Source organism: Squalius cephalus (assembly GCF_949319135.1).
Source record: "Squalius cephalus genome assembly, chromosome: 6".
NCBI lineage: Eukaryota > Metazoa > Chordata > Actinopteri > Cypriniformes > Leuciscidae > Squalius > Squalius cephalus.
In genome coordinates, this window is record NC_137127.1 from 10,283,855 (window position 1) to 10,298,133 (window position 14,279).

The following is a 14,279-nucleotide window of genomic DNA, read 5'->3' on the forward strand; positions in this document are numbered from 1 at the left end:
TATATATATATATATACACTCACTTAAAGGATTATTAGGAACACCATACTAATACTGTGTTTGACCCCCTTTCGCCTTCAGAACTGCCTTAATTCTACGTGGCATTGATTCAACAAGGTGCTGAAAGCATTCTTTAGAAATGTTGGCCCATATTGATAGGATAGCATCTTGCAGTTGATGGAGATTTGTGGGATGCACATCCAGGGCACGAAGCTCCCGTTCCACCACATCCCAAAGATGCTCTATTGGGTTGAGATCTGGTGACTGTGGGGGCCATTTTAGTACAGTGAACTCATTGTCATGTTCAAGAAACCAATTTGAAATGATTCGAGCTTTGTGACATGGTGCATTATCCTGCTGGAAGTAGCCATCAGAGGATGGGTACATGGTGGTCATGAAGGGATGGACATGGTCAGAAACAATGCTCAGGTAGGCCGTGGCATTTAAACGATGCCCAATTGGCACTAAGGAGCCTAAAGTATGCCAAGAAAACATCCCCCACACCATTACACCACCACCACTAGCCTGCACAGTGGTAACAAGGCATGATGGATCCATGTTCTCATTCTGTTTACGCCAAATTCTGACTCTACCATCTGAATGTCTCAACAGAAATCGAGACTCATCAGACCAGGCAACATTTTTCCAGTCTTCAACTGTCCAATTTTGGTGAGCTCGTGCAAATTGTAGCCTCTTTTTCCTATTTGTAGTGGAGATGAGTGGTACCCGGTGGGGTCTTCTGCTGTTGTAGCCCATCTGCCTCAAGGTTGAGCGTGTTGTGGCTTCACAAATGCTTTGCTGCATACCTCGGTTGTAACGAGTGGTTGAGTGGTCTAGTTTAAAACTAGATTAAAGACGCATCTCTTCAGCCAGGCATTCATATAATACTTTTAATCTTACAGTTAAATCTGACCTCTAGTTCATAGACGCCAGAGGAGAACTGGCCCCCAACTGAGCCTGGGTTCTCCCAAGGTTTTTTTTTTTTCTCCATCAGGTCACCTGATGGAGTTTTTTCGGTTCCTTGCCACTGTTGCCTTTGGCTTGCTCAGTTGGGGATATTTAATTTAATTAATCAATCAACAATACTATTGATCAGCATTACCAAACGTGGACGTTTTCCACTAGAAACAAACATTGATGTATTATTTTAATTTAATACTGTGAAGCTGCTTTGATACAATCTGTATTGTGAAAAGCGCTATATAAATAAACTTGACTTAACTTGACTTGGTTATTTCAGTCAAAGTTGCTCTTCTATCAGCTTGAATCAGTCTGCCCATTCTCCTCTGACCTCTAGCATCAACAAGGCATTTTCGCCCACAGGACTGCCGCATACTGGATGTTTTTCCCTTTTCACACCATTCTTTGTAAACCCTAGAAATGGTTGTGCGTGAAAATCCCAGTAACTGAGCAGATTGTGAAATACTCAGACCGGCCCGTCTGGCACCAACAACCATGCCACGCTCAAAATTGCTTAAATCACCTTTCTTTCCCATTCTGACATTCAGTTTGGAGTTTAGGAGATTGTCTTGACCAGGACCACACCCCTAAATGCATTGAAGCAACTGCCATGTGATTGGTTGATTAGATAATTGCATTAATGAGAAATTGAACAGGTGTTCCTAATAATCCTTTAGGTGAGTGTATATATATATATATATATATATATATATATATTTTTTTATATATATATATTTCTGTTTAGCTTCATTTTATTCCTGATTATTCAACTTATTTTATTTCAGTTAGTTGTTAAGACAATATTTCTAGTTTATTATTATTTTAAAAATGCAAAAGGGTAAACATTTTATTTTAGGGTTAGTCTATAGTGTTTATAATTAGCTATATAAAATAATTTAGGGTAACACTATTTTACTGTCCTTGTTACATATACATGTACTTAAAATTATCCATAATTACACACAACTAACCCTCAACCAAACTCTAATCCTACAGTAAGTACATGTTGTTAATTAATATTCAGTATATAATCAGTACTTAAATATATAATTACACTGTAACAATAAAGTGTAACCTAATTTAGCCGATGTCATCATCTTCATATAAAAATGTGTCTTGTGATATTTATCTCTGATATTGTAAAACCATCAGGTATTGTATGTGTGTGAAAGGTGAGTGTGTTTGTAAAGTAAACAAAAAGCTTAAAACAAATGATACATGTGAACACATGGGGGTGATAGTGGGAGATTTATTTCCAAGCCATGTTACAACAGTTACCAGAACATTCTGTGGCAGGAGTCCAAATAAATAACCTAGATTAAAATCTGTGTATAAAACATATGCACACCTGATATCAAACCCTCTCGGTCACCTTAAAAAGCTTTTTATTGGAGTACTTTGGTGCAAACTTTCAACATTAAACCAGCAGCAAAGCACAAAGTAAAGAGCCAACGGGTAAAAGCAATAGTGCCGACTAAGCCAGCAGTCAGCACAACATTTGCATGCAAATGATATGTGTACAAAAGAAGCTCCATGTAACTTATACATCTTACCTAAATCTTACCAAGAACATTTACAACGTGGCTTGATAATATGCTGCTTTGGCATTCACCAAGGACAAAATATTTAATTTCCTCAGAAATATAAGTCACAGTGGCAAAGACTATTTTGGAATTACCAATAGAAAATGCTACAGCGAAGAGTCAAAGCTTCTTTCCTCCATAGAGCACACGCACAGTGCATACATGAACCTTTTTAGCAAAATACTACATCAATATGCAAGTTTGCGGGCGGGTGGACGGAGGTATGAATGTTCTGAGTGATGGAGAGCAATAGCTGCAGGGTCAGTAGAGTGTCTTCCAAGTGGTGTGTGATGGCTGTTGCAGTTTTTTCCATATGGGTAACACCTGTGGAGGCAGTCAGTGACTTCACTAGGACAAGAGGCACACAAGCACACTGCGTGTCACTACATAAACCGGGACACACCCTTTTACACCAACACCAGCAACATGAAGACAGGAACAGATCCGCTTAGATCTGCTGCTATGTTGTTTTCTTCTCTTTACTCCTGTTGAGGACTTCACAATCTAGAAATGAACAAAGAGAATGAGCTAAGTAGATAAGTGGTCACATTTAGTTATTTAGAGTTGCTCATTTGATTGTCTGAATGAAATTGTTACGATAACAAAGACAATGTACATGGTCATACTTGTCATTTTCCCAAAGAATTGGTAGAAAGCATAAGACCGGGCATGTTCAGGCTAGTAAAAACATGTGGGCTTCTTAAGGTACTCTACATCCTTCAGACAACCTCAAAGCCTGAATCATGCCACCGTCTCATTCATCATGGAGGGGATAAAGATGTTGATTCAATCCCCTAGAAGTTTTTCTCATTCACAAAGGCTGATTTTTGACCACAGACATGCATCAACAAGCAGCAAAAGTTTCTTTTTGCTACTGTGTGCATACATTTTGGGGTTGCGTAAGGTTATCAACAAAAATTTAGTGGACTGGTGGAAGAACCCTTCTTGCGGTTGGACTCCAAAATTCCCCAAACTTTTCCAAGTGGTAGCAATCATTAGATGGACCTCAACAGTCTTGCCTCAAACCCTCAAAACACCAATGAGTAAGTCAGTACCATCATTCCCCCCAAAAAATTCCAAATTTAAAAAAAAAAAGTAGTCTGCGTTTGTTTGGTCTTTTAACCAATCAATGTTTAGCAGATCAATATTCTACAGTCCTACAAATGTAAAAACGAACAATAAGTTCCATTCACTTACATTCATAACTGTCATCCTCTTTTGAGAAGCACTCTTTGAATAGGCAAGGCATGGTCCGATAACTGTTATCCAGTATTGACTTGGGTTTAACAGACTTCCATCCCTGGTAATATGGGTCCTTCAATCGTTCCCAGATGTTTTCTATGCTCTCTGGAAGCTTTTTGAAACAGGTACAAAGACATACATTTTGACACGATGAATTTAAATAGAAAAAAGCTTGCATAAATAACATCAGTGACACAGATCCAAGAGGTCAAACTGAGTTAAGTTTTACCAAATCAAGAAAACAATAAGCCTATATGTGGTTTTTATTTTCCATTAAAACTGTATTCATGAAGCAGAAAAAGAAGTTAGCTTAGAGATACTGTGAGCCGTGGCAGTGGCAGCCAGAATGATTTATAACGTAATGCTGTTGAGAAAACAGAAATTACATCATTGTTCTAACCTTTGGATCTCTGGGATTGGGCTCGTGATAAACCGTCTCAAAATCTCTGAAGAGGTTCTCCAGATTAGAGAGGTATTTACGCCGTGTAGGATGTCTCTCTGGCAGCACCCTTAAAACCCTCTTTATACCCTGCTGACTGACAAAAAGCCACAACTCCTGTAGATCTCTCATCTGCACTGGTTCATCTTCATTACTCGTATTCTAGAGAACAGAGAGAGTGAGAGATGAAGAAAGGAGGAGAAGAAGAATTTTAATTGGGGAAATGTTCAATTATATTAGAATGGTTGTGATTTACAGTCATGTATTCTTTTAGTGTCAGAGTCTCGTAATATTGAAAAAAATATTTAGTTTTAAGGTCACAGGAGTTACACACCAAATTCACAATTTATAAATAATTTTACAAATGTAACTGTTTTGTGTTCTGATATATTTGTCTCTTTTTCCACCTTTATACAAGAAAAAACACAATTACCGAGATTATTTCTACAATAAAATAGGAACATTATTATTAATATAGTTAATATAGTCTAATATAGCTAATATAGTTAATTATTACCAAACACCATATAGCTATCAGTTCTGGAAACAAAATTATTTTATTCTCCAAATGTTTTTTTTATTTCCCCCTTTTTATAACAGAAACTATACACAATCTAACCATATAACTTATAATAACTTATAATTCTTAAGAAAATTACCTTGCAGACCGTTTAACATTTAACAAAAGTCTGATTGTTTGGGTTTAATGTATATTCAGTCCATTCACTCAAATAAAATTTCAAGAAAAATTCTTTCCATCACATTTTTATATTGTTTAATATATGTATCCATTCTTCAACCATAGGTGGCCGTGGTTTTAATCATTTTCTATAATCTTTCTTAATTAAATTGAATTTTGACATAAGGGTTTCATTCTTAATTTAATTGAATTTTCAGTCAAATTAAATATTCAATTATCATTATTGTAATGTTAAAAATGTATATCTTATTTATGTTGTAATATATGCATAGTGGTAGTATATGCCTTGTGTTTAAAAAAAATTGTTTTTATATAATACTATAATACAGTAATTTACAGTGTTATGAATTGTTTCAGTGAGATTCACCCTTGTTTATTTGCTAAATGAGTCATAGGCCTTTAAAGCCCTTAGAAACCCTAAAACTGTGACTCCAATCTGACCAATCTTTTTGTAAGTCACGACTCACGAGTGTTAAATCTCGGGTGAAAGCCGGCAAACAGGAAACATGAGCTAATTGGTGTAGGAAGTTGTGGAGAATGTGGCTTTAAGCCATGATGGAAAGTGAGTCAGATGTTTAGTTGAGGACAGTGTCAGTGGGATAAAGACTTACCAACAGTCTGCTGATGTTGCGTACTCTAAACACCTCCTCATAATGCACTTGAATAGTGTAGTTAATAGGAAAGTTCATTTTCTGTAAAAAATAAATAAATGTAAAACGTTTTATTGGCATGCCATTCATCCTGCAAGCTAGACGTTTATACAACCATCACTTTCTGCAAGTTGTCTGTTCTCAATATCAATATCTTTCCATAATTGTTCAGAATATAACACTATCCCCTGGTTTCACAGACAAGGCTTAAGCTAGTCCCAGACTAAAATGCATGCTGAAAGCAACTTGCATTAATTTATCTTAAAATATGTCAGTGCCATTGTTTTGTCTCAAGACGTACACCAGCAATGAGTTTTTCTAAGGCACGTTTATAAAAGCTACATAAATCCCCTAATTGAACTAAGGCCTAACCCTGGCTTAATCTAAGCCCTGTCTGTGAAACCAGGCACATGCTTGAAGTATTGTGCATCTATTCACCATATAGCGTCTCCGTAGGGTTGAGTTTAGGTTGTCCCGTACTGTTTTCAGAGGACCGCAGATATCTGGTGCTGCACTCGTGCACATTGGTAATAGACAAATAAAACCTAGAGGGAGAGAAGAAGAAAAATAATGGCTTTTAAAATAATGTCATTGCCTATCATCATGAAATGATCGCTGTTTTGTACTTAAACTTTACATCAAAATATGCATAACACAACACATCTTTAAAACACATTCAGCTTCATTTAGACCAAAAAATCATATGAGTTTATCTGTAATTAAAAGGCCTGTACCTTTATGTCTAGGATCAATACAAATCTTCATGATACATTTATTCAAAACATAGTATATATTTCAATTTATTGATCATGACTATTAACTACATCACTTTTTACTTTATGTTTTGCTGACTTTTGGTGTGATGTCTCTTTGAAGGCAATGACGCATAAAGTTGCATAAATAAATCGTCAAAAGATCGATTCTGTGACAAGTCACAAACCTCAAACCACAGCCCGACTTACAAAGAAAAAGGTGCTGCTGCTGCTGCAAAAAAAAAACAAGCCATATTGCCACAACAGAAGAGCTTTTGCATTCCACAAAAGCATAATATGCATGAGATGATGGGAGCTTTTTCAAGCAGATGAACTGAGAGGCTGATCCTGTATCTATTTTGGAGCTTTTTTTTTTGTTAAAGATAAGTGATTGTGACTGGCTAGCCCTGGGCAGAAAGACAGGGCACCGGCATTCATCTGTCACTTTGCTGTGGATCACAGTGCGGCTGGCCTCTGTGGTTGAGCTGCGCTATAGGGCAGTTACCCAGAGACCGACAGTCAGCAAAGTCTCCGAGCCATGAAACAGACTTCCGAGGGCCAGAGGAATCTGTTATGCCGCAGAACCTGGGCTATTTACTGGTGTCCGACCACTCAACCCCCACCTCCCATCAAAGTTATTCTGGCTTTTTTTGGCCTGGTATCCCCCTCCTTGTCCTCTCTTTTACCTTATGCATCTGTCTATCTCCGATCTCTCTCTTTTTTTCGCTCCTGAACACAGGATGTGGTGAAATTAACAGTCACGTCTTAGTCCTTCAGTGGCAGCATATGCAGTGGCTCTTCTCATATGTTTAGCTTGACACTCATTTCAGAAGAAACAAGTGACAAAATACGCAGATGTTAAAACCACACAGCAAACTGTTGCCTAAGATAGCTCACATAATCAGCCAGAGAAATTCTTCTCATTCGGACGTATCAGTGGTGTTTGTCCTTTTTGCGTAAATGCACAAGAGTCTCTCTCCATTTAGCGGAGGAAGTAATGAATCACTTTAAGCATTTTTGCAGTGCCACTTCTGAAATATTTATGTCTAGTACTGTCACATCCAAATTTCCCACACAAATGAAGATCCTCAAAGGTCCTATTGGCACAATACCTAGTATTGTACAAATTAAATCACATAATCACTGGACTTTACTTACCCAGGAGCCCCCTGAGGAGCCGGCATTCAAACTGGATCATGGTTCTGCTTGCACTTTAATATGAGTCTGGATTCCAGAAAATTCTTATGCACGCCTGGTCTATTAAAAAAGAAAGACAGAATACAGTCAGAACAAATATCAAACTAGATTGAATGCCATTACATGACTTTATGTTGGACAAAAATAACCTGGGATCAAGCATCTGAATTCATTTACTCTCCTTGGATGATAAAATACTTAAATATCGAAAAAGACTGATTCGGCACATCTGATTTTAATGGCCAAAAAAGTTGTAAAAAATCAAAGTGAAGCAGGAAAGGGGTTCACTGCTCATCTGAAGGACTGGAGCTCTATCATAATGTTCCACTGTTTTTCTCCTACACAGCCTGTGCAGCTGTGTAAAACAAATCCAGATGTTGTCTCTTTTTGCTTTTTTTCGAAAGGAAAAATTAAAATTCCTTTTAGTCCTAATGGGAATTTAAAAACATCTCCAAATGACAGCAGGTTTCTGACTAGTATCCATGTGATGAACATGTGGAGCAAAATGTAGTTTTTTAATCAACATTTTTTTGTAGCTTTATCAGAAATGTCTTTACTTATAATAATATCCAAATTTATAATACTAAATATTATTTATAAACTCAAAATAAATTACAAAATGATCATTACTTGTAATAAAAATATGGATCTGTAAAGCAGAAACAGTAAAACAACACAAGCCAAATCAAGCAAATTTATGTAACTACAGCTTTTATCCGACATAATGTTTTAATTATTATTTTAACATAACTTTCTATTTTGCAATACGTTTTCTCTGGAAGATCTATTTGATTCTTCTTCTAAAGTAGATTTTGACAAAACCTTTTGAGAAAAAGTCATTGCAGAAACATACTGATATTTCATAGTGTTTTTTCAAAGCCAGCTATTCTATTGCTATAACTACCATTTGTGCATGCACATCATTTGCCAAATAGAACCAATATTCTGGTTATGCCTTTAGAATAAACTTTTGGAAATACTTGAGATGCTTTTTTATTTTTTATTTTTTTTTTTAATAAATGTTTAACTCAATTCACTTTAATTTTTAATTGCAATATGTGGGTCATGCTGTTTTCTTCTTTATTTTGTTTGTACAATGTTAGTCTCCTCATTGCTCCAAAATGTGTTTATACAACAGCATAACGTTTTCCTGTGCCTAATATCACCCAGGATTACCTTAGTCTGGACATGCACAGAAATAAATGAATGTTTAGTTCTAATAGAATTCTGAAATGTGTGACTCAAAATCCTGATTAATACATTCAAGTGCGCATCTATATCAGAAGCGATCTGTCAGTGGAACGCGTCTTGGCTTACATCCTATGAAACGCCTTGTTGCGCTTCATTCCCATATAAAACGCATTAACACGCAACACAATTCAACAGCACAAGGAATACAAATAAGCCACAAACCTTTCGATTCGATGACCTAGGCTGTCTCACGAGGAAGCCACCTGCAGTGTACTTTCAATAAACAGCAATTGTTTGCTTAACCCTCTAGATACGACCGCTGACACTTCCAGGCGTGCAGAATACTGGACGAAGTAGTAAATTCTCGCTCCTTTTTTAATACAACGTCCACCCAAACGAGTCGGAAACTCCCTTTTCTTTATGTCACGTCTTTATGTTAAGTCGCTATGCACACCCGCCTACAGACTTCTCCGCGCGAAAGAAACACGAGAAGAACACGCTGAGTAAAGAGCGACAGTCGATGAGGCTAGTTTCACTTTTGGATCTACATAAACTATTAACTCATCAGTGGCTGGATGTGAGCAAAAATCTCACCTTCGTGAGCAAAACAAAATATCAGAGACCTTACAGAGGCCTTTGTTCGAACATTCAAACTATGGGGAAGTATGACCCCCCCTAATTAAAGTGTAAAATGTTGGGGGTCTTAAAAGTATTATTTTTCCTCCATATAAGTAAATACGTTTCAGAGTAACCACAAAAGTTTACAAGTTAGTCAGAGCACGCTAAATTTGTTCGCTCGCGATCAGATATCGTCCTGAGGAGGCAACCATAGAAACAACTGCTCAATCGTCTGCCATTTTTAATCAAGTTATTATATATTTAAACATAACAAAATGGTATCTTATCTTATTTTGTTTACAAAAAATAATTTCATATTGTTAATGTTAACTGGACAAGACAATTCTGTGCTCAAAACTGTACTGGCAATAAACAACAAAAACTTAAAGTTGACCCACCTTAAAGTGCATACTGCACTCAACCTCTGCAGTTTATTAAATATAAAAGAGTAAAAATTACCTTTATGAGTCAAGAAACAAGCAATCAAGCATCAGTTCAAGAGTTTGCCCAATCTCCATGTAAATCTTATTCACCCACGCACATTACTAATTTATTCCCTACATTTACTGTGGGTTTGTGCTGATGCTTGGCACAGGCTTTACACTTTCAGGAATTTCATGACTAGACCAAACATCTTTTTTGGACTCTGAAGAGCCTCATCTCGCAAGACAATGGACAATGGGCATATGGGCAACCAATGCGCAATACACACTTGCTTTGTCGTATGATGGCTTTGTCAATTGCCACAATGGCCCCCTTGTTTTGTAGTACCTATAATCTTTCTTTAGGGGCACAATCCCTTGTCGATAGAGCTGTCTTTGCTGTCCTAACAAAGGCCAAATCCACTCAAGACCCAACGAGAGGGACATTCCGAGTCTCCCACCCAAACCTTAAAAAAAAGTAGTCAAAACACCATCTGTCAACCCAGATTACATCACATCAATATGGAAACCCCCCAAAGGAAGATTAGTGAAATAAAACTATCTCAACCTACTTTAATGACTTTCTTTTTTATCCGTTAGCAGTGCTGTCACAGAGCCCGGGACTGTTTTTATGGGTGGCGGGCCCAGTCATCAGAGACCCCAAGAGAATATTCCTCCATTCACAACACTTTGAGAGTTGTCCAACCATACAGCCTGAATTTGGTGACTTGCAGGAACCAGAATTTAGATTATAAATTATAATAATCATGGTAACAACAATCAGAGCCATCTGATGGCACAGTCAGAAGTTATTTGAGGTGACCGCAATAGTAAAATGTTTAATCTGAGAGACCATTAAAAAAAAAGACTTTACACACCGGACTAGACCAACCTCAGTTTAAAACTCAAGTGTTAGACACACTTGAAAACATTGTCTTTCCTCGTATTGCTCAATTCTGTACCTTTATTCCACAGCATGACTTTGCATTTTTGTAAATCTCAAGAAAAAACTATTTATGAATCTTTCTTGATTAAGGGGGCAATTAAAGTGATAACTGGACTGTAGGTGGAGAGTGGTAGAACCTTTTCCTTTAACATTGTGGGCTTTAGTGTGATCCGGATGTGACTCACTCTGAAACTAATACACATCACAGTCTGTCATCACTTTTGCCAGGCTCCACTGACCAAAGCAATTAAAATAAGAAAATTACACAAGATAGATTCATAGAATGGAATACCTCTTGCCAAAAATAGCGATCTACATTAATGAACTCCAATAACAAATATAGCCCTATGACAGTGCAGCCTTTCATCATTCTGGACTTTAAAAAGAACAATCAACATATTTGGTTATAGTTAAAATCAGCTGTAACTTTCATTTATAGTGTTCTCAAGAGAATGGTGTGACATACATCACACACTGCCAGTGTTGGTCAGTCATCTTAATATGCAATAACATTTTTTAAATCAACAAATTTAAGTATGGTGTCAGGTCAAGTGCAATCAGAGTAATTATGAAAAATGCATACAAAAGATTTAAATGACTGCTTAATATCTGGTGAATTTAATAAAATGAAGCCTGACTCACTAAGTGACTAAGACAAAGGCAAACACAAAATGACTCACTGTCATGAGAACAGATGTAGAAGCTTTACTAAATGAGAGAGAAAAAAAAGAAAGAAAAAAAAAAAGGAGAAAGGAAAACAGTGAAAACCTGCTTTGCTTGTGGGCTCAGTTAACGACAAGTCTTGTGACACGGAAACGCATGAGAAAGTAAAAAAAAAAGTTTATTTACAAATTCTTTCACACTTCATGACAAACAGCACTATTTCTTTTTGTTGGTTTGGATGATTATGGCTCTTCCATAAAAAAACACAAAAAAACCTGTTAAAACCCACAACAGATATGCTGCTTCCACAGAGACAAAAACTAAAGCTATTTTACAATTTCACTGTTTTTACAAGAGTAGGACCAGATTTTTTACCTTCAAAAGATACACAATTTAAATACTCAAGATGTGAATGTTTTATACAGACTGATTCATACAATTAAATGTGGATTTAGCTACAAAAGGTAGCTACAAAATTAGTAATAGACATTTTTCTTAAGTCTATACATATAAAAGCCACATTGATGTAGTCTTATGCATGAAAACATTCCTCCAAAAATATTTTTTCTATGCAGCCACTCAAGTACGATCTAAAAACTGAGATGCTTTGTACTGAGCACAGTACCAACAGTCATTTCATGCAGGACAAGGTCATTGACCACTGGGACTGTGACGGCTTCCAGCTGGCTCCAGTTAAAGGGGGAACTTCCTTCAGCTGACACCAAAATGTTACTATACTTGTGGTAGGAAAGTTGAGACCACAGCCATGGGAAGCCCAGAAAAACAATTGATTTTCTCATGGTGCTCCTGCCAGATGTAAAGACACTAGAAGGCATAGCGTGTTCTGATGTCTTCCAGTTTCTTCGACACCTCCGGAGGTGTGCGGTCCAACTCCTCAGAGACACTCTTCTGCTTATGGGGGTCCATGGAGTTAAACTGCTCACACAGGTCTCCATCGATTACATTCTAGAAGCATACAAGCAAAGTCAATGAGAAAAATGAGCAATAAGGGACTTAAATAGTCTGAGTCTCTGCAAAATAATGGTATATTGGTTACCATCTCTTTTAAGATACAGCATTTAAGTATAAGTGGATAGTTAAGAACTAACTAAAAAGTCTGGTTAATACTAGGGCTTCACCGATCCGATATTGGTCCAACAATATTGGTCCGACAGGATTAATCCAAATCTCATACTGTCAGTATGGTTGTTACTATTAAGCTCAAAGGAGAAAAAAAATACATAATAGCAATATATGCGCACAAACACTTTAACTATATTCCAGGTCTTTTAAAAGGCATTCGGTGGCTTAATTTGAGTTTTTTATTTTGTTTTTTACATTTGATAAAATAGTTGGATCTCAGATTTATTGAAATAGGGAATTTTGTGACGTGCACGTTCCCGGAAGAAAACTAAAAGTCGCAGTATCGGTATCTGTATCGGATATAAAAAGGGGTATTGAGCCATCCCTGGTTAATACTAAATCTGTGTAATGTATTAACTGCATGTTAGTCCTTACCTTCACTGGGAAATAATATGAGCGGAAGCTGAGGTGATCACGACCACACAGAGGGGGAAACTCAGAGCGCATGTGCATCTCCAAGTGCTGGAAGAAGTCATGATCCTAAAGACAGATGAGACATACAGTTTATTTTCACAAATAAAAACCTTTTTCAATTATAAAATTATAATATGGCCAACTTTTATTCAATCATTTATTTAATGAGTTTTATAACTAAAGTTGCACCATACAAGTCAAAGTCTCTACTTTGATGGCCTGAACGCAAGTGCCCTGATCAGAGGCCTTCACCTCTTCTGCTTCAGTGGTTTTAGACTTATGAAAGACCATTGCACATTAGCACTCCTCATGCAATTACTAGTTAACACTTTAAGGAACTGTACCTCATGAGAAGTGAACGGCACCAGGATGCCAATGCCTCCCGATAGCGTGGTGTACACCAGGGACTCTGATCCTCCAGGGATGAGGGTGGTTTTCTGGAGGGACAGCAAAGTCTCTCCTATGTGATAGTTAATAATCACCTCAGCCTGTGATCAACAGGGAAGAAAAATGACAGGTATGGATTAAATTGGGTCTTCAGAAGCATATTTGGTGTCACAGGCAAGCAATTCACTTCAAAATTTGTTTTTTTTGTTTGTTTATAGTTTAATGACATGCCAGCTATCTAGATTCATAATATATGAAATATTAAAAAATTATTAAAATAGGTTTTTAAATTTGATCTTAGATAAAAATTCTAAAACTAGATCTGATTTAAAATCTTTTCATAAGAGTTAACTGTAAAATAAAGAGTTCAATCTATCACAGTTCATCAAAATACGCTTAAGTGATAATGGATTCTGGCACGCAATTCTATATAAATTGATTATTAAATCTACAAGTTATTCAAGAGCAATGGGTGATTCCCTCTTATCTTTCATTGTTTAATTAACATTAATTGCAGCAGGTTTATTATATTAAGACCTAAAGCACGGATATATTTACATTTATGCATTTGGCAGATTCTTTTATCCAAAGCGACTTACATTGCATTTCAAGGTACACATTAACATTCTTATCAGTTCTTGCTTTCCCTGGGAATTGAACCCATGACCTTGGCAGTGCAAGTGCCAACGCTCTACTGTTTGAGCTACAGGAAAGTCAAACATCACATAATATAAAGTTACACACACATATACATATATACACACACACACATATGTGTGTGTGTGTGTGTGTGTGTGAGATATATATATATATATATATATATATATATATATATATATATATAAAAAAAAATACACACATATATATACATATATATATATATGTGCGTGTGTGTGTGTATGTGTGTGATATATATATATATATATATATATATATATATATATATATATATATATATATATATAAAAAATA

At 36.4% G+C, this 14,279-nt stretch overlaps 2 protein-coding genes across 2 annotated transcripts in view; both read right to left on the reverse strand.

Annotated features, from left to right (window-relative positions):
* Positions 1–2,190: 2,190 nt before the first annotated feature.
* On the reverse strand, positions 2,191–9,260 carry il34 (interleukin 34). Its single transcript, XM_079874776.1, has 7 exons — positions 8,937–9,260; positions 7,485–7,583; positions 6,013–6,119; positions 5,536–5,616; positions 4,186–4,386; positions 3,741–3,897; positions 2,191–3,047 (listed from the first exon to the last, which is right to left on the reverse strand). The coding sequence occupies exons 2-7, from the start codon at positions 7,522–7,524 to the stop codon at positions 3,004–3,006; spliced, it is 630 nt and encodes a 209-aa protein (XP_079730902.1). The 5' UTR covers positions 7,525–7,583; positions 8,937–9,260; the 3' UTR covers positions 2,191–3,003.
* Positions 9,261–11,516: 2,256 nt separating this feature from the next.
* The window catches only part of sf3b3 (splicing factor 3b, subunit 3), a 32,955-nt gene continuing 30,192 nt past the window's right edge, over positions 11,517–14,279 (reverse strand). Inside the window, exons 22-24 of the mRNA XM_079874716.1 lie at positions 13,265–13,412; positions 12,882–12,986; positions 11,517–12,329 (exon numbers count right to left, since the gene is read on the reverse strand). Coding sequence (XP_079730842.1) covers positions 12,189–12,329; positions 12,882–12,986; positions 13,265–13,412 — 394 coding nt within the window. The 3' untranslated portion in view covers positions 11,517–12,188. The remainder of the gene's footprint in view (positions 12,330–12,881; positions 12,987–13,264; positions 13,413–14,279) is intronic.